We start from the raw sequence: 20,934 nt of genomic DNA on the forward strand, positions 1-20,934 counted from the left end.
CCACTACTTTTGATTGAATTGCATGGGAATTGATTTTAATTATTGCCAAAACAACTAATAACCTGATTCTATTCATCCTTTTTTATTCCGTCCACCTCTGTCCTCTGGAACAGATTTCCTCAAGAAGTATTTCCAAACAACTACAATCTGCAACTCAAAAAAAAAAAAAAAAAAAATCAATAAATTTCTATCTCAGTCCTCTTCTACGCCCCATACACAGCCTATAGGTCCTCGACCTCTCGTGCATGGGATGAATATATATGAAACAATAACTAAATTACTGGGGGATACAAAATAATTGCGGGGGTGGGATACAAAAGCTGAATGATTAGAATGCAATCCAAACCTCATTTTATCCTGAGTAGATTAAATAGATTACCAATATATATCATCCTAATTCCACTTATGGTACTAATAAAATGTGGTATAGGTTTCAAGTGGTACGTGAATAGTTAGCTATTCACATGTGACGTCATTCTGACACCGTATGGTCACTCCCGTACCTTACTGGGTTTTGGAAGGGAAGCCTTCTGCTGGAAGAGGTGACAGGACAATCACAAACATCCATGACCCTAGTGGGATTCGAACCCACAGCCTCTTGGTCTGAGAGCGAATAGGCTAACCACTCGGCCAACAAGGCCGACGGGCATATGATTGGAAATTAATAAATAAAAAATAAATAAAAAAAATTAAATTGTTCACATACAATACATAAATTCTGGAACCTTAAATGTTGGCCTGGATTAACCGAGTGGTTAGCGTGTTCTCTCAACCAATAGGCTGTGGATTCGAATAACGTCATGGGTATGAATGTTTGTGGTACCGCTTATTGGAGGCTAGAAAAAAGTCCCATGTTCGGTCTCGATGAGTTTTTCAGGATTATTTAAAAAATTAACAAAAAAGAAAAAAATCCTTTATCCATCCAGAGTGTTAATAGTTTACAAGTTATACATATATAGAAATTCAAGAGATATTTTTGTCATATTCCCTATCTATTACTTTTCTCTTCTCTTCTCTTCTCTTCTCTTCTCTTCTCTTCTCTTCTCTTCTCTTCTCTTCTCTTCTCTTCTCTTCTCTTCTTTCTTTCTTTCTTTCTTTGAATCAGTCCCACTCCTCATTAGTTAGTTCTTATTCACATGAATCCAAAAACTCCTCAATTTTTTTAATCTTGTCTTTAGAGGATTTTCAATTGAAAATTGTTAGCAAAAAAAAATTGATGTAAATACTGTATTTTGTTGTATCCTGACATTGAATAAAGAACAAATACTCTGTAAGAACACTGTACACACTCTGCAAACATGGGAATAGTATCTTAAACTTGTAAATGGAAACTGTTATTAAGATGAATATTAGCGCATGAAGCGGATTTAAAAAAATCTGCTTTTGAACACCGAGGCTGCTATAGATATTTTATGTTTATTAATATTGGTAAATTCTTTGGGGTATCAGTGTGTAAGCATTAGTGATAACTGACTCTCTCAGAGGTAGCTATACTAAATGGTACTGAGTGTAAAGGATACAAAATGTTTTGAAGGATAGACAAGATAGTAGAGTAGGTGGGGTGCTGCTAATGATATTGGAGGATGATTTGGGTACAGTTACGGTAGAAAGTTACTCGTATGACCGGAATACTCGTAACAATGTTTCCATGTGGCAGTGATTTTGAAGCTATCTGATGTGAAATGAAATCTAACACCTATTTTCATTGCCTTTGTCTTTTTATTGCAGATTTTAATACCAAATTATTACAGCAGTTATTCGGTTTAGTCATGGAATCCTTCGGACTTGTACTGGATTTATTTAGAAGTGTAACATTATCTGAATAAAGTAAGCAGCTGAGATTAACATTTCCAGTTTTGATATCAAGTTTAATACCACTTTCCTTCATAATGTGATCCAACTAGACAACGAGTAACAGTACACATTATCTAATAATGTGTACACCCTGCACACAATAATGTGTATACCCTGTAAGTTAGCATAACTACTGACTTACAACTCGAATATTGATTACGTATTGCTTGATATTATGTTCTATTCATACCATATAACTGTAGCGTTTGAACAGCTTTTCTCTTGCCATCTTGTCATATGCCTTTTCCAGATTTAAAGCTGAATTCCAGATTCTGAATTCAGCTTGTTCTTCTCAAAGCTACCCTTCTGCAATTTTTCTTGGTCTCATTTCAAGTATGCTTACATAAATCTTACCTGGAAGGCAGCATAGGGAAATTCCTCTATAATTCTCAAATTCACTTTTATTTCCCTTTTTATAGATAGTATAGTATTATTCAACGCCTAACGATATTTAGGCCATAAATCGTGAGTTTGATCTTTCAAGCTAGTCCACATGACACGATCTCATAAAAATCAGAAGATTGAAAATGCTAGTCATCAAATATTTGAACGCATCCCATGATAATACACCAAATTTCCTGTTGGTGCATTTAACATTGTTCTACCAAAATCTGCTGTTCCAGGCAAAAAAAAAAAACTATCTGTTTTGCTGATGAGAGATTCAAATGTTTTTTTGAGCTTTTCACTTTGAATCTCATGACTTCCTCAAAAAAATATAACAAAAATGAATATTAACAGTAAAAAAATTCAATAATACCAGAAGCAATCATATCGTTGATTTGATCGATGCATGGAATCAACGCACTTGATAGTGCGAGGGGGTTATCCATTCAGCACATAAATATCAAAAGCATTCGAAAACATTGGTTACAGGCTTATCGGAAGGATCATACTGATGTTATTGATATATTGGTCCTAAATGAGGAAATAACTAGCGACCAAATTCCAGGCTTAAACGACATAGACACGGCAGGGAAAAAAAAGTTGTAGAATACTAATACGTATTTACTAAACAGAATCTGTAAGTTTGAACATACTGAAAACATTTGTATCGAAATAATGCCGCTAATCCGCAACACTACTCAATACCAAATGCTATTTTCAACCTAACAAACTTTAATTATTAAAATGTCTGCATGAACCAAACAGTTGGATCTCATGTCAAGAATCATGCTTAATAATAATTGGTGATATAATACTATACAATACCTAGATCTGTTATCCATGTACAAGTATTACACCGGACCCAACCAAATAGCTACACAGCAGCAGTAGTCATAAAATACAAATAAGTAGACCATTATTTCAAGGATCCTTGCAATTTCAACCTCCTCGGCTGAAAAGCAATACGAAAAAATAGTCACCAATAGAAATATGAAAAACTGAACTGACTTGGCATTATGGGATTCTGCAGGTCATTAAACTCCCACTGTAGGAAATATATAAAAACTACAAAGAAAATCGATATACGCACTTAAACAAGCTAAAACCCTTGGGTAAACCTAAAACATAAATCTTAGATATAAATAGAAAGGATAGTTTAATGGAAATAATTAGTCATGCCCGAATAACACACCTTGAAAAACCGAATATAAGATAACAAGAAATGGTTTTACCACACAGACAAGTGCAGAAATGAAACTATGACTATAGATAAAAATTAACCTCTGCACAAAAAACAAACCTAGCATCTTATCAACAAAATGCTGGTTTGTACTTCTAAAACGACTGCCTTTAAATCATAAAACACAGCTCCATGAAAGAGGTCACGTCTTTCCAACAGCTAGCAAATGACTTTAACCAGTATTTTGTCGACTCCATCCTAGAACTAAAGGGAAAAATTCCCCACCCGGACCACAAGGAAAGAACACACTGTGGTTTATCAACAATAAGGGAAGCATAACTGTTCTCTGTAATCCATTAAACTACACTAAACAAAGGTCCAGGAATCGATGACATCAGACCCAAATATGTTAAACAACAAGCAACTAGCTTAGGTCCGATCATACTAAAATTAATAAATAAAATCTTTGAACATGTTAAATATTGGCCTAATCGCACCTATATATGTACAAACATTGGAAAAGAAATTCAATCACAGGCCTATATAGAGAGTAACAGAGACTCTCTCTCTCTCTCTCTCTCTCTCTCTCTCTCTCTCTCTCTCTCTCTCTCTCTCTCTCTCTCTGAAGATTTTACAGACATAATTAAGGCCACCCTATATATATATATATATATATATATATATAAAACAAAAAACTGTCATGGTGATCTTTATCAATTCACGATTCATACGTAAATCTCTATTAGAAAAGTTAAGACATGTTGGAATAGATCAACCTCTGTACGCGTGGTTTAAACATTATCTTCAAAGCAGAAAACAAATCACATGTACCCGATTAACCAGCAATAGAGAGTTAACAAGAGCATGCCGAGTCCAACAGAGAGCAGTTCTCTCTCTCTCTCTCTCTCTCTCTCTCTCTCTCTCTCTCTCTCTCTCTCTCTCTCTCTCTCTCTCTCTCTCTCTCTCTCTCTCTCTCTCTCTTTCTTTCTTTCTTAAATCTCCTCAACATCCATAATGCTTGATGTTACCTGGCTATCTCTCAGAGGCAGGATTTTTCGATACGCAAGTGACGCACCAGGTATGGTAATCCATCCATAATAAGTATATGCAAGCATAACCCAAGCAAACATGCAATATGACATAAATTTGTTCACTAAGTCACCAAAACCTCCATGCATATTCAGAAACCCAATGAGTCAACCAGTTAAAAATAAGTATGTAAAAATCCAACAGCGTCCTTCAACCATACAGAACACATGAAATACTAAATCCACTACCATTACTTGGGTTAAAACAATACAACACAATACCTTGGAATCTACCTTGATGCCAATATGACCTGGAAGGGCCACATAAATAATCTGCAAAGCAAATTCCAGACAACAACAAGCAAGCTTTATAGATTAAAGACTTAGTTCCTACATGCATAAAAATACAATATACAAAGCACTATGTGAAAACTTATTAAGATACACTATAACAATATTGCATTCTTTACCACTGTAAACTAAATAGATTTATATCATTACAGAAAAAACTGATAAAGCTAATATTTGGGAATAAAAGAGACAAAATTAGATTTATTGAATATATATACAGGGTGTTCGGGATAAATTTGACATATTTATAATTAATTATATTTTTCCGTAAGTTACATGTATTAACACACACTTCTCTTCATTTAAAAGTTTGGACCCTTCTTCATTCATATACAAGATGTCAGAAAGGATGGATAGCTGGAACCCACCTGAATCATGGAAGAGAATAACTTGTATCATGATGATTCGTGCCCGCCATCAAAATAAGGATATTACGACTGCTGCCCAATGCTCCCTGAATACAGTAAAAACAATCAGGCATGAACTAGAGACTTGCAATGGTGACTACGAGGATGTAGCAAGAAGAAAGATCCCTAGCAGACGATCTGATTGCGTTCGTACAGCAGAATTCCTCGCAAATCTGCAGGAACAGGTGTTGAAGAACCCTGGCATTGGAATTCGGGCTTTGTTCGTGGAGTTGCTAACTGTAGTCAAGCCCTGGATAACAAGGGTAGCCAATGGTAGGCCGTATGTATGGCAGCAGGATTCGGCCCCTTGCCACACCTCTGGGAAAAGTCAAAAATGGTTGTCTGAAAATTTCTACGACTTCACCAGTCCAAATGTTTGGCCTCCAAACTCCCCAGACCTTAACCCCATGGATTATTTTGTATGGGGCGCAGTTGAAAAAGACACCAATCGCACTTCCAGTAATACAAAAGCCCAGTTAATGGATAAAATTAAAACAGTTTTTGCGGCCCTTCCCAGGGAGACTGTAGCATCAGCTTGTTCGAGGTTCCGAAGCAGAATTGAAGCTGTGATCGATGCTAATGGTGGTTATTTTGAGTAAATCTTGTTGATAGTATTGTAATTAACTCTGCCTGTAATGTTTTTTGTCAATTCATTAAATTTAATAGATACAAAGAAGATTTTCTTTTTCCTTACGAAACTGTCAAATTTATCCCGAACACCCTGTATATATATATATATGTATATATATGTATGTAGAAAGTATTTTACCTTGGGTATAATAAATGTTAAAAATACCAAGCAATTTTAAACCTGGTTTTACTCCATTTCCCAAGTAAGCAAACAGACAAACAAGTCAAGTTTGCGCCTGCAAGTGATGCAAGTCTAGCTGATCCTACAGGTAGTGCAAGACCAAGGCAACTCGTGGTAAAAGTGGCATAAGCTCTGATCACTAATCTTAATATTTACCCTTAATGCCAAAACACATCTCTAAGAAGGGGATGTATGATGTTTTGTATTAAAGGCAAGGGGCCACTACCCAGACCGGTTTCAACCTTTATTGAGGTTTCATCAGTGGGAGCCAGGCTAGAAATACCAAGATTTAGTAATATAGAGCTTATAAGTATTTTACCAGAACAAGTTACCATAAGGTGTTTTAACCTTATTAAATAAAAATCTCTGGAGGAGATATAAATGTATAAAGTATTTTACCTTGGGTATATATATATATAACCAGAATATAATCAGAAAAAAAATAGTAGGAATATCAACATAGTGGAAGAGAGGATAAACACACACAACAGAATAATGGAAACTACAATATCCAACGTCTACACACCATCCATAAAAAGCGCCAAATAACATAAACATGTTAATCCCACTTTCTTCATAAAAGCTTACTTTCTCTTCGAAGTCAGTGGAATTAACATCATGCATTATTATTTTAACAAGCTCACTTTATAAATTTACCTATTCTTTCAATTTATTTCACGCTACAATTACAAATTCTGGATTCTTTTGTCACTTGTTTTGCCCTCTCTCTTCTCTTTTTCCTCCACTTCATTTTTTTAATTGTAATACATTAATACCATTACAAACGGAGTGTAATGGTATTAATTATGATCCGTAAGGAACAGTTTATAAAATAAATAAAATAAAATAAAATAAAAATAATATTGCTGAATGAATTCCACCGCACAACCAAGTTATTTACTTACCTGAATATAAGATTGCTTGACTTGATTTAAGAAAAATATTATTATTGTTGTTATGTAAACTGGAACATGTATTATTATAAATACATACTGTAATCTGTGACTGCAAATTAAACAAAAACACATAAATTATAACGTATAACGCTACTATCAGGATGGTTGAAGCAAAAATGCTTTTCATATTCCCCTTTGTCTGTAAAGGAAGTTATTTGGGAAAGGGAGATTTGTGAGCTTTAAACTCGCCCTCTGGGGGCAGTTGTATTAGTTGTGATCAGTTAGGAGTAGAATAGCCTTCGGTCTTTTGTATATGTAGTACTCTGTTTCAATGTAATTGATAGCTTGTACGATCAGCGGGTTTGAATGCGAACTTGACTCGACAAAGAATTTTTCTGCTAGATCACGAAGGGAGGAGATGTATGGAATGCAGGTTTCTCGATGAATCTATGAATTTCTAATAAACCATGGGGCATTCTAGAATCATCCTTAGGCATTTATTTTGGATTCTTTGTGGTTTTGAAATGTGAAGTGTGACTCATGCTGTTGAGGCGTAGGTAATAACTGGACGTTAATAACTAACTATCCGGTAAAGTAGTAATTGATTTTGTAAGTTCGATTTACTCTTGCGGTTGACCATTGGGTAGAGTTGAACTATTACTTTGGATGCCTTGGAGCCAATGAGACTGATGTACTTGTTAAAAAGGAATTTCTTATTCAGTAGTACCCCAAGATATTTGGTCTCCGATTGCCATGGGATCTTTTGACCAGAGAGCAAGATGTCTTCTTTAATGCAGACCTTTTTTCTAGAGAATAAGATGGCTGAGCTTTTGAGGGGGTTTACTTGAATCCTCCAGTTGGTGAACCATTTTTCCAGTGCGTTGATAGTTCCTTGGAGTATACTGATTGCCAGGCGAGGGCTGAGAGACCTTGCTAGAATAGTGGTGTCGTCGGCATATAGGGTCGTAATGGTTGTTTTCTTGAATTTAGAGAGATGTCTGATATGTAAATTGTGAACAGTAGTGGGGCCAGAAGGGAACCTTGAAGTACACCAGCTATTTTTCGCCTTCTTTGATGAAACAATTCAATTAAGCTTTAGTTGCATGTATCTTTCGCTAAGGTATGAGTTAATAAGTTTTACTAGCTTAATTGGGATGTTGTTTTCAATACGTTTGAAGATAAGGCCTTGATGCCAGACCTTATCAATGACTAAGAACACAACAGCAGTGTGAAGGTACCAGTTGAAACCATGGATGATGTGTTCTGTTAATCGGTGAATTTGTTGCCCGGTGCTGTGAGCTTTGCGAAAACAAAATTGCTCATTTGGGATTACTTTATGTTTGTCCACTGCTAGTTGTAGCCTTATTAGGATTACTTTTTCTGTTATTTTGTCGATGCAGGAAAGAATACTGATGCCTGTAGCTTTGGGGAAGTTGTGGATTATTACCAGGCTTTTTCAGAGGGATGACGTCAGCAATTTTCCAAGCTGTGGGAAAGTACTGGAGTCTTAATATGGAATTGGTTATATTAACTAGATGAATTATGGCCTTCCTTGGAAATAATTTTATTATTCTATTGGTGATGCCGTCGGGACCCGAAGCCTTTTTATTTTTCAATTGGGATATAATGTTGATTATTTCTGTTGTAGTAGTGGGATGATGAGATCAGATTCGCCCTTAGACTGTCTTAAGGCTTTTTGACTTGGCAATAAACTTTATAAATGAGATTAATATTTAAGTTTCGTAAGATGGGCTGCATTGATTTTCCAGATTGTAAATTAGGGCTTCTCATTTTTCTTCATCTGAGTGTGCAATTCCATGTTTAGTCTTCATAGGGAGGGAAGGAGTTGTCTTTTGGTACAAAGAGTTTTTAGAAATTTCCATATGGAGTTATCTTCTGGGTTGATTTCCGTAAGTTTAGATTCCCATTCGAAATTCCTGTGTTTCTGGAGAGCTTCTCGAACCTGTAAAATACATAAATTAATTCTATAATGAAGAGTTTTTCTTTATTTCGAAAAATTAAATGGTGTTTAAATAAATGGATTTTGTTTTAAAACAATACTTAAAAGTAATTAAAAGTAATATTCCAAAATTAACATAAAATAGTATATATACAGTATTATAAAATATTATAGCATTTTTTTTTAATATTAAATTAAAATGTTCATTAAATTAATAGTCATTAAGGATTCTTATTATGCTTTCAGTTTGGGTTTATTAATGATATCGGTTTATATTATTTACTTCCTGACAAATCCAAAAACATAATATGTTACTTTGTACTTTCAGTCACTAATGAGAAATGAAACCGAATTTCACGTAAAAAAGTGTTAAATTAAATTCTCATTCTTAATATCAGCCAGAATGTTTCACACCCCGTGAGATTGTTAATTCAATTACATTGCTGATAGCTGATATTTAACCTAAAATCATTAGTTATTCTTAGGATGCTAAATTAAAGTTTGCATACTTTTCCTTTACGTTAAATGCAACTTGTTTCTTTGAATATTAAATAATTAAATTCACGAATGTTTACTTTCAGATGAAAGTAGCATTCTTGACTCTCTTCCACGGAAAATGAAAACCGATGTCGCAATTAATGTGCATTACAATACATTGGTTAAAGTACAGCTGTTTAAAGTAAGTGTCTCTAATTTTCTGTAGCAATTATTATCGCATATTTTCAGAAATGCGGAGTTGAAATTGATACCTTTTAGAAGCAGATAGAATTCTATTAGGCAACTCTCTTTATGTATCTTAACACTAGAAGAACAGAATGTACTAATTAATCTCTCTCTCTCTCTCTCTCTCTCTCTCTCTCTCTCTCTCTCTCTCTCTCTCTCTCTCTCTCTCTCTCTCGCTCTCTTTCTATAATCATTACTTCTTAAGTTTGAAAACAGGCCTCTTAATAAAATCCACTTCTAGATTAATGATTATTTTTTTATGTTTCCCATGGGTCATACCAACTGAAGGTTGTAATCCTGTCCTGTCAAGGGTCATCTCCATCCAGGAGTTTAATTATTGTGGATTTCTACCTGAGATTCACAATGTGTAGTGGAAAGATAAGATGGTGAGGGCTCTAATCTCGCAGTTAGCATCGTGTGTCTGCCGATGTGTGTATTCAAGGCGCCGATTTGCCTGTTTTCATGTACTAAACACCCGAGCACTTCTTAAAGAAACTGCCACCTACGTATGTAACCGGCAATCTCCATTTTCTCTCGTCATGACGGGATTCGAACCTGAGTCTTTCCAACCAAAGGGCTCGTCTATACCAAGTGAGCTACGGAGGCTCAGTTGCCTATTGTGCATTTAATACTTGTTGGCTAAGGGAATTCAGCGAAGACCTTGCTCAATTACGACAAAAATAATTAGGAACAAAAGTCATGCTGTCAATTTTAGGATAACATCTTTAATATTAATAACAATTTCTATCGAACAGTTAATTTTTTTCTTTCAAAAATAAATTAAAATTTACTTTAGAAAGAATGGAAAAAAATTCGTTATATTTTAGCAAGAAGGAATTGAATTTTAATAAGTCAAGGACAAGTCATTTTTAACCTTACAATTTGGTTAGACGGGGATAGCCTTATTTTCATTAAGTTTCTCTGTTATATAGAGGAACTTCGGGTAATACAGTACGATATACAATTTTTTGCGTAACATGGTGTTCCGTATTACTGGAAGTTCCTCTATTTGTAATTTCTATCTTATTAATGTTTAACATTAAATTGTGTATTGCAAAGAAAAGAGATTACAGTGACATTCATAGTATTTTTAAGCTTCTTTTTATATCTTGAGAATACATGAGCTCTTGAATTCATAATGAAGTCCTAAAATACTTTGGTTTCTACTTTACAGGACTGTGACAAAGCACTTCTTAGGGATCTTGTTCTTAAACTAAAACCAATCCTATTCCTCCCTGAAGATTACATCTGCAGAAAGGTAAATGGAGTTACATTTGTAATTTGAAATGCATAGTTCAATAACTTGGAACTGTCTTTCATTATATGATAGTGTTAGTTCGATGGTTATTTTTTCTATTTTCAGCCTTTAATTTAGTTATTCAAATTAAATTACAAACTAAGTTTGAAGTTTAATTTGAAATTTACTATTATTTTAGCTTAAATATGCAATGCTATGCAGTAGAAAGATTACCAAAACAAGCCTTTAAGTACAAGCCATTAGGAAAAACAAAACCAGGACGTCCTCTTAAAAGATTCAACGATGACTTCAAGGCCGGAACAGGCTGTGCTAGGCCTAAATCCTTGATATGCATGATGATGATGATGATGATGATGAAATATGCAATACTAAAAATGGTGTTTACGTTAGTTACGCACGTTTTGCACCATTTTTATTATCATAATAGATTGAGGGTTTTTTTTTTTTAAATAGCTGAAGGTTTAGTAAGAAACTCCTATATTTCTATTCATTTTAAATATTGATTTCTGGGAAGTAGGTCATTGATAAGCTTTAAATATAACCAGAATAAAATATTTACTTACATATGTTGAAGTGCTTTGTTTTAGCAGAATGCTAAAAATAACTTTAATGATCATACGACATTGTTTTCTCAAACTTGTATATGGTTAAGAAATTGGCTTTAAATCAGTTATTTCGTGCCAATTTCTTCTTGTTCTGTTTAACCATCAGTGGATATTTTCAGTTATTCAATTATTTATTATTCATATGAAATATATCGCTAAAGGAAAGAAAAATTATAGAAAACGGATATTATTTTGATTGATTTATTTCAATCAATGTGTTTTGAATAGAAAAATTAAATTACACAGTAATATATAATATATAATGTGTTTTTAGAGGCTGTTAATTTTTTAATATCAATTTAGGGAGAAGTTGGAAAAGAAATGTATATAGTAAACAAAGGATTGGTCCAGGTTATGGGAGGAGACAAAGGAGATATAGTATTGGCCACTTTATCAGAAGGAAGTGTGTTTGGAGAAATCAGGTTTGTGCTGTTATCAGAGACGTAATTAAATTAGTGAAATCATCATTTTGGGATGGAGAAAGCATTAATCTTAATGATTTAACATATTCATGCCTTCTTTTCATGTCTTTTTTTCTGTAGCTTATTGGGAATCGAAGGATTTGGTAGGCGAACTGCAGATGTTCGTTCTCAAGGGTTTTCGAACTTGTTTGTGCTTAGCAAAGATGATCTGTGGGAAGCCTTGGAGAATTATCCCGAAGCTCAGAAAGTACTTAGGAAAAAGGCAAAGTATGAAATTTACATTATTTATCTGTACTAATATACCATTATAACAGTACGATGTTTTAAAAACATAATATTAAACGATATTCTGGGATCATCCATGGCAAAATTGGAAACATAGTTCAAACCATTTATATCTGGCGTTTTGGTCCTTAAACAATGTTAAAATTTTCGAATCAGCTGATTAAAGTTACAAATGTCTTCTTCACTTTTCCATATTGTGCATATGTATTTTATCAAACCACGAACATTAGAAGTCGAAAATCCAATCTCACATCTGTGTTAAGTTTGGTTAGATTGGTAAGAAGAACGAAGAGAGCTATTGTTTTGTTGCTTTTTAATAACTGGAGGTTGTGGCTCTTGGAACACGAAAGAGGAAACTCTTTTCTTCGATATAGATATAATCAAAGAGGAACACAAGAAGTTGGTTCGGCAGATCTGAAGCTGAACTGTGAGTGGATATTGATCATCAGCAGCAGCTGCTCTTGCTGTATACATTTAGAAGAAAGTAGAGGAAAATAGAAGCCAGTTTATTGGAACTGAACCCATTAAAATACCTGCAGAAGACATCAAGTAGGAAGAACTATAAGAAAATTATTATGATTAAGTCTCTGTGAAAGAGAGAGAGAGAGAGAGAGAGAGAGAGAGAGAGAGAGAGAGAGAGAGAGATGCCAAGAATTAATATGACTTCTCTCTTTTGGTGAATATCAGAAATTTCTGGGAGAATTTTGGTGCATCATCTCAAATGTTAGGCAAATTTGGAATTTGTAACAGAATTTTACATTCTAGAAGTGTCACGAGCACAAAAGGACACTACGGTTGTTTATTTTGTTTTTAATTGGGGAGGAGGATGTAATGTGTTTGTGCCGAAATAAGACTAGAGTGAGCTGTAGAAGAGAAATATGATTATGTGTGGAGATTTTGATATAATGCATGTGTAGCCTTGTGGCAACCTTCTGGTTACATAATGCTAAAACTCAAAAAACTTTTTCTAGGCCATTTTTCAGCATCTCAATCATAGTACTCGCACTACTTGAATGAGAATAGATATTAGGACTTATGAATTACCATAAGATGACTGCACCATTTCGTGATAGTGATTTTGAAGGAATCATGTATCGATGCCTTCAAAATCAGTGATGAGCTCTGCTATCAACTAAATTTATTTATCAATTTATTTATCAGAGGTAATGAAGTGAGAGAAAAGCGAGATATACGTTGCAAGATAAACGTTAAAATTGTGTTTCGGCAACGTAGAAATTGTTTAATTTAAGATTATATTACTCAGTGTTTAACGCATCGGTTACAGACAATCTTGAAGCGTAAAATGTCTGAGCATTGTAAATTTTGCCAAATGAATAACAATCATCATCTTAACTATGGATAAGATTTCAGTTGTGAGAGATCATTTTCATATGGGAGGAAGAGTACTGGAACATTGTGTTATTAGCAGAGAAATCTGAAGGGAGAAAGTCGTCCCTCCCGACACTTAATAGAAATGTCAAAATTAACCACTTGAGTTTCTCCAAACTTTTCTGTGGCTTCTGTAATGGCGTTGGATGATGGTGGTTAAATCACCTTGCAATCACTGACCACTTATATGGAATCCATATTAGTGGTCAGTAGTTAAAAGGTGGGCCTTCAGATGATGGAGGAACTGACCGTTAATGATTTTCTCTATTATTTCTAAAGAACTGAGGTGATGACAGTGATAGCATCTGTCCCTTTTTTTCTCTTTTTTTTTGCGATGGAATGAATATTGGTAAGCCTCCTTTGCTATACAGCAGATGTAAAACCAATAATATAATATAATATTGTAAAGACGATATTGGAATGTTTATTGTGAAGTAATTGAATACCCGTCCTATATAGGAAGCATTGCTGACGGTAATCCCCCCCCCTCAAAAGTGTACTTAAAAGGAGCATAACTTGGTTTAGAGAGTATTACCAGTACCAGAAGAAATGTGGGCACATGCTATTCTAAATTCTCAGAAAGACAGAGGCTAGTAGTGAGCTCTCTTCGTGGTGGTAGAGTGGGAAATTATTGGTTTTAGTTGTCTGTGTAACAGTAAGATGAGAATAATAACTCCAAGAGGTCAGTCTTATCCTTGGGCAATATTAAAATGGTAATGTCTCCCCATTTCTTTTTTTTTTATTGAAATGGGATGAATATAGGTGCCTGTATAAAATAGAGTAGATGCAAGGACAGTATCGAATATAAAAGATTTTAAAGCAATATAGGATGGTTATTAATTGCGGAACACTGATTTTGAGAACAACCTGAAGGGGGAAGTATCATCAGAGCCAGAAGGAGTTGCTATCCACGCTCCTCTGGATAATTGTACTATTATTCTAGCAAAGACCAGAGGAGGCGTGCCATGAGCTGTTCGTGGTTCTGTTCTCTCTCTCTCTCTCTCTCTCTCTCTCTCTCTCTCTCTCTCTCTCTCTCTCTCTCTCTCTCTCTCTGTGTGTGTGTGCACGAAAAGCTCATTGCATGAAAAGATCATTCATGAGGGACTGCCTCTTTATGCAATTATGGAACACAAATGTTGAGCAAAACTTACGGAAAAAAGGTATCATTACAGTAAGATGATGTTGTTATCGAGATTATTCTGATGCTTCTATCGTCTTTCTGTCAAAAGTCTATTGTAGACATACAATGAACTGTTCATGACCTGGAAAGTGGGAGATCGTTGCTTTGATGTCTATACATGAATTAGAGGAAAAGAATAATTACAGGAGGCCAGTTTCCCTTGGATGATGTTAAAATGGTATCAGGATGTGAGAGAAATGGAATCATGGAAGGCAAGTTGTCTTTCCTTTTAGACTAATCTTTCCTGCTAGACTGCAGTTTGAGCAGGAGGCAAGATTTCTACATTTCTTTCTTTCAAAGTCAAATGTGGATTTGTTGCCAGTTTATTTTTGTATGACTTAATCCATTTGCGGTAGGTCCATTTTTTTAATCTTCAACTGTCTAGCAATTTGCTGGAAAACTAGGACCGGAGAATGGTTGGGATGTAGGCAGGTGCAGAGGAGGAGTAAGGATTTTTTCAATTATGCATCCTTGGTTCACAACACCGACTTCAAGTGACGAAACGGATGCCTCAACCTTCAGATGGATGCCTGATGACACATACTTCAATATATTTATCAGGCACAAAAATGTAACATTTGCATTTGTAGTTGTTATAATTATATTCGATTAAAAGACTAATTCTTCTATGGTTCAAATAATTTCATAATTATTTTCTTGATATATCTTTTTAAGGTCCTTGATTAAACAAAATGAAGCACTTAGGAAAGCAAATCAAAAGGAAAAAGAAATTGAACCAGAAGTTATCATCAAGGAACCCGAACGAAAACCCAGCACTCCTCGACTAATGAAGACCGTTATGCAGGTTTGTATAAGACTCATTTCATGCTTTTGTATAAGAAAACTTTCATTATAGCTATATGGTAAGCGATGAAAAGTAATCAAAACAGCTATTTTAATCTGTATTAATCTATTTTCTTCATCTCTTGGATAAATTCGAACAAATCACGTTTCATTTATGAAAGGAATACCAATAAGTCAATAAATATCTAAATTAAAACAAAACCAAATTAACTATCCAGATATCAAATTGTCTTCATTATTATTATTCCTTGTCTGCATTATTAGAATATTATTTCGTACTCTTCCGCTTTCTAATTTCTCACACAGCTTGTAAGTTCCTATTAAATCGATGCGAACGTACCGAGTCAATATTATTGACTACGGTTCGTTGCTGAATGCGGGCCTTTATTACCCCCCCCCTTTTTGGCGGTTTTATATATACCTAACATGATGATATTCAGCCTGTATCTTTCCTACTGCTTGCTGAAGGCGTCTCCTCTTCGGGGAGTTTCGTCTTCTTCTCTCATGGTGATCCAGTTCATCATAGGAGAGTGCATTTATATTTTCATGAATAAATGCGTGAAGTTGAAAGACAATCATGGCCAAGGCATTATTCGATTCCACAGCCTTTAGGGTGGTGAGAGGATACGCTAATCACTCGGCCAATCAGTTCAACCTTCCTCACACGTGGAATGTGTGAACTATAAAGCGTAGTGACCTTCACTTTTTGTAATAAAATATGATCATGCTTCCATGTTATAAACACATGGGAAGTTCTGTTTGGTATATGATCCGTTTGCACAAAATAATTACGTTTTCATTTTAGGGAAATTCCATTGTACAAGGCTTTGATCAGGCCGCATATGGATTATTCTGCATTTAGAAAACCTGGCGACAGATTTAGTCGCCAGGTTTTCTAAAGGATGATGAGATGGTGAATAGAGTTCAGAGACGATTGACTAAGTTGGTTTCTGGTCTCTGGAATGTGAAATATGAGGACAAATTGAGAGAATACAAATTACAGAGTCTAGTGAATAGAAGGAAGAGGAGAGACATGATTGAGACATGTAAGTTGATAAGGGGTAATTACCAGATTAGCATGGATGAGATTTTTCATAGAATACCTGGAGGCAGGAGAAGAAGGAGAGGTCATCCCTGGAAGCTGTATAAGGTGGATGTGAGGAGTAGATTTTCTGCATGGAGAGTGGTAAGTGATTGGAATATATTGCCGGAGAGTGTGGTTAGTGCAGGAACAATGAATGCATTTAAGTCGAGGTATGATGAGCTGTACATGTATGAGTGGGTCCTCCCACGATGAGTCTTTTGACTCCATGGAGATCTATTGATAATAATAATAATGTTTGTTTGTTTGTCGTTTGTGATTTTCCCCAATTTTCCTCATTCGTTCCTCTTATGAGGGGCGGCTGAAGCTATTCCCTCCAGTGAGGGACTTCTAAGTATGTGTTTTTGACTGTAGATCGTGTTTGTTCACTGTACCTGTTTCGAAGGACGAAAACCGGAGTTTCCAGGAGAAGAAAACCCTCTTCCTCCGTATGAGACCGGCTAACTCATCTTTAGTCGAAAGAGACCCAATAAAGGTTCCTCACGTCATACACGGATTCGAACCCGGGTCTTAATGACCAAAGAACTTCGTCTATGCCGACTGAGCTGCGTAGGCTCTCATGTTAATGATAATAATAATAATAATAATAATATTTATGAATATTTGTATATTTGGCTGGCTCCAGGCGGTATGCTTATTGAAGTGGCTCATAAAACTTTCTAAGCCACTTCGATAAGAGGATGGTGATTTTACACACACACACACACACACACACACACACACACACACACACACACACACACACACACACGCACGCACGCCAATGAAAATCATCAATTTGGAAGTGTCCCTCATAAATCGAACAATGACCCTTGCTTTGCCAAAAGAACTGAAGGACTTTCATGAAGCTCCGTCTTTGCTTCGTCTTCGTTAATAATTTCTAAAAAGATGAATTGAATCTCCAATTTATGATGAAGGAGACCAATATTTTGGCACTGCGTGTCTTAAAATTTTGGAGACCTTCGAGTTTTCGGGTTTCGAGACCTTCGATTCAAATTTTGGAAAGATTTGCAGTACTCAGCTCTAATGATTAGTAAGCTATTTCCTTTTTGTTTCTACCTTTCAACACAACTTAGGTGGTTAATCTATTTCAAAGTCTTCAACTAGCAGCAATTTGATTGTGAAATCCGATGCAAACATTAGATCAAATTACAGAACAGATATCAAAGAGTAACACGAATAATAGCACTGGGATGTGCGCAGCACTATTTGCATACCGCCTAGAGCCAGACCAATCTTCAATAATTCATGAATATCTGTAAAAATTGGGCATGACTGGAGAAAACGATTTAATAAATTTTCAGTTGCAAAACCGGAGGGATACAGTTTCTGCAATTTTATAGTTCTATGGATTTTTAACCCACGTCTCAATAATAATAAAAAAAAAAGACCGTAGAATCAATACTATTATAGAACATAATATGAATGTTAGAGTTTAAGACAACGAGATTACAGAAGGCAGTAGCTGTTTAGCGTACTCTCTACTTGAAAACCCTTGACTCGTTGATAATTTGGGCTCATTTACAATGAAGACTTGAAGGATCGGGATTGGTTATCTGGATGTCTTCCAAAAGGTGGTTAGGATTAAAATGCTCTGCCTACTGCCTTAGGGAAATAAAAGGTGGTAGAAGTTATATATATATATATATATATATATATATATATATATATATATATATATATATATATATATATATATATATATAACATATATATATATATATAACATATATATATATATAACATATATATATAACATTATATATAACAGATTATAAATAATATAATCTTTTTCATATATATATATATATATTTCATATATATATATATATATATGAAAGAATGATCATTAACTTGATTAACATACATATTTTTATAAAGAATTGAATGACTAGAACCGAGATTTAAGTAAAAAGGTTTTAATATAAAAACACGACTAGTTTCGGCTTAACAGCCTTCATCAGGTGACATTATAAAGGAAAGAAAAAAGAAAAAACACTAAAACACTGAAGCTTAAATAAACTATGAACATCATAGAGAGTCTCTATACATAATTGACACTAAATCGTTGTGGTTGTATTTAAAGCTGTTCTTTCGTTAGTTGTATTGTTGGCTGATGAAGGCTGTTAAGCCGAAGCTAATCGTGTTTTTATATTAAAACCTTTTTACTTAAATCTCGGTTCTAGTCATTCAATTCTTTATATATATATATACGAAAGGTGTGCTGAAAAGTTGTGATAATCACCATGAAGGAATTGAGGTAGAACCATGTAACTTATACATTATTCTACATATTCCTTATTATACACTTGTTGCAGCGCTGCTGCATCATTTGCAATCCTCTGAGAAAAAAATCTTTCCCTTGTTGCACAAACCAATCCTTTTTCTTCTAGGTGTTTATCAGAATTACCGCAATACAGAAAACTAGGATGTGAGCATATGTAAGCTGCTTTAATTCTGTGACTTTTATTGTTATTATTATTATCCGATTTATTTTCTCCTTTGAATAATTGATTTTAAAGGAAAAATTCGCATTTCCCAAAACATTGTTTTTTAATTTTTTCATCATAGATGCCTCCAAGCTAATCAAACAAATTTAAATTCTCTTGTGGAGTTTTAACTTATGAACTTTTTCTGAGAACTTAAATTATCAGAAAATAAATAATATAATCTTTTTTAGTTATTCTTTTTTTCAGGTTGTACGTCCAGATTCAAAGTGTGCACAACTACTTCAAAAAAACAGCTCTTCTGCGGCTACTTCGCGTGCTGTGTCTCGTGCAGCTTCTGAACCTAATTTACCAGGATCTTATCCAGTGACCAGCACGCAGTCCTCTCCTAAGAGCACTAGTAGTATTCTAAGTAATCTGTCAGCTGCTTTGAAAGTAGTCAACGTCCATGATAACGAGGACTACGCTTCAGACAACACACTTCATCTCATCGAACCAACAGATGAGGAGTGCAGTGGAGGAAACCTCAACGAAGATGTATTTGTCTTGTCCGATACCGAAGACAGTATATCAGAGGTTCATTCTTGCATCACAGGAAATGAATTGGATAACCAAGAACAATTAAACGAACCCCGTTGTACTTGTCAAAATCAACGAGACTTGTTTGTTATTGCGGATGAGGATGAAAACACCAATCGTGAAGAATGCGAAGAATGTTCAAGGGAAACAAAAATAACTAATGACAAAGATGATTACACTGCGTGTAGCTCATTACAAAATCAAATTTCTAATCCTTCACCTACAGGAAAAGAAATATTTAATAACCGCAATGAAGAAGTTCACGAGCAGCCATCCACAGACATCAAAGAATTTTTACAAAATATTCTAGACATGATTCCAAATAATCTATTAGCAAATAACAAAGTTGCAAAGTGTAAACAAAAAAATTCTATTCTGCCAGCTGCTCTCAATAGCGACATTATTACCAACATCAATTCCGGGACACAGTCGAAACATCCGGGAATGCCAGTGGATTTGAAAGCCAAGTGTGTAAACGAAGTTATTTCCAACAAATCTTACAATGATGGTAATCATTCTAAACATACCCTTTCCCCAAAACCAATAAAGCGAGAAAGAAAATTATCAAATCAAAGTACTAGTTCCGGAAACAGCAGTCATAGTTGCACCTTCAGTTCCAAAAATTCTTGTGCTGCGGATGAAAATTCTCCTGTTCTGATGAAAGATGATGATATGATTTCACTGACATCTTCCGTTCTTAGTTTACACTCTTTGTTTCGAACTAGTTCCATCTCTCCACCATCATTACCTGATCTGAAAGATTCTCCATTATCTCCCACTGAAGATCATCCTAATATTTACAGAACTCCAAGCATTTTGAGTAACAACAGTGTCAATGGATATGATAATCTGGCATTTGTTCCTCAAGAAATATCTAGTCGACGGTCCAGTCTTTTTAGTGATGAAACATCCTGTTAAAGCAAATCTGTGATTTAAAAAAAAAAAACAAAAAAAAAAAACTGTATTCTTCTACCGCATGTAAGAAATAAAGTATTGGTTTCTCAAATGATGTATTAAACATGTTATTTTAGATATTAATATAATAAAAATAAATAAAATAAACTCTCTAATTCCCAAAATAGTAGGTGACGCTTCTTTACAGTTATAATGTGAGTACTCTCCTTATGTGCTTATGAAAATCGTTGATTATGAGTAGAGATTGGCTGTCCTTCAAAAAAGTTTCTTAAGACTTAAGAGCTGCATCTATTCCCTTTGGGAAATAAAGGGCGTTAGTGGATTTTTGTTTTATTGATTTAATTCTAATGCACA

General features: G+C 34.7%; 1 protein-coding gene across 1 annotated transcript in view; it reads left to right on the forward strand.

Annotated features, from left to right (window-relative positions):
• The window catches only part of CngB (Cyclic nucleotide-gated ion channel subunit B), a 50,040-nt gene extending 29,457 nt beyond the window's left edge, over positions 1-20,583 (forward strand). Inside the window, exons 12-17 of the mRNA XM_090393797.1 lie at positions 9,453-9,550; positions 10,769-10,852; positions 11,761-11,879; positions 12,000-12,146; positions 15,409-15,538; positions 19,336-20,583. Of these exons, the coding sequence (XP_090249923.1) occupies positions 9,453-9,550; positions 10,769-10,852; positions 11,761-11,879; positions 12,000-12,146; positions 15,409-15,538; positions 19,336-20,583 (1,826 nt within the window). The remainder of the gene's footprint in view (positions 1-9,452; positions 9,551-10,768; positions 10,853-11,760; positions 11,880-11,999; positions 12,147-15,408; positions 15,539-19,335) is intronic.
• The last annotated feature ends 351 nt before the right edge of the window (positions 20,584-20,934 follow it).

Source organism: Typopeltis vanoorti, chromosome 1 (genome assembly GCF_054136105.1).
Source record: "Typopeltis vanoorti isolate ZY-2024b chromosome 1, IOZ_Tvanoo_1.0, whole genome shotgun sequence".
NCBI lineage: Eukaryota > Metazoa > Arthropoda > Arachnida > Uropygi > Thelyphonidae > Typopeltis > Typopeltis vanoorti.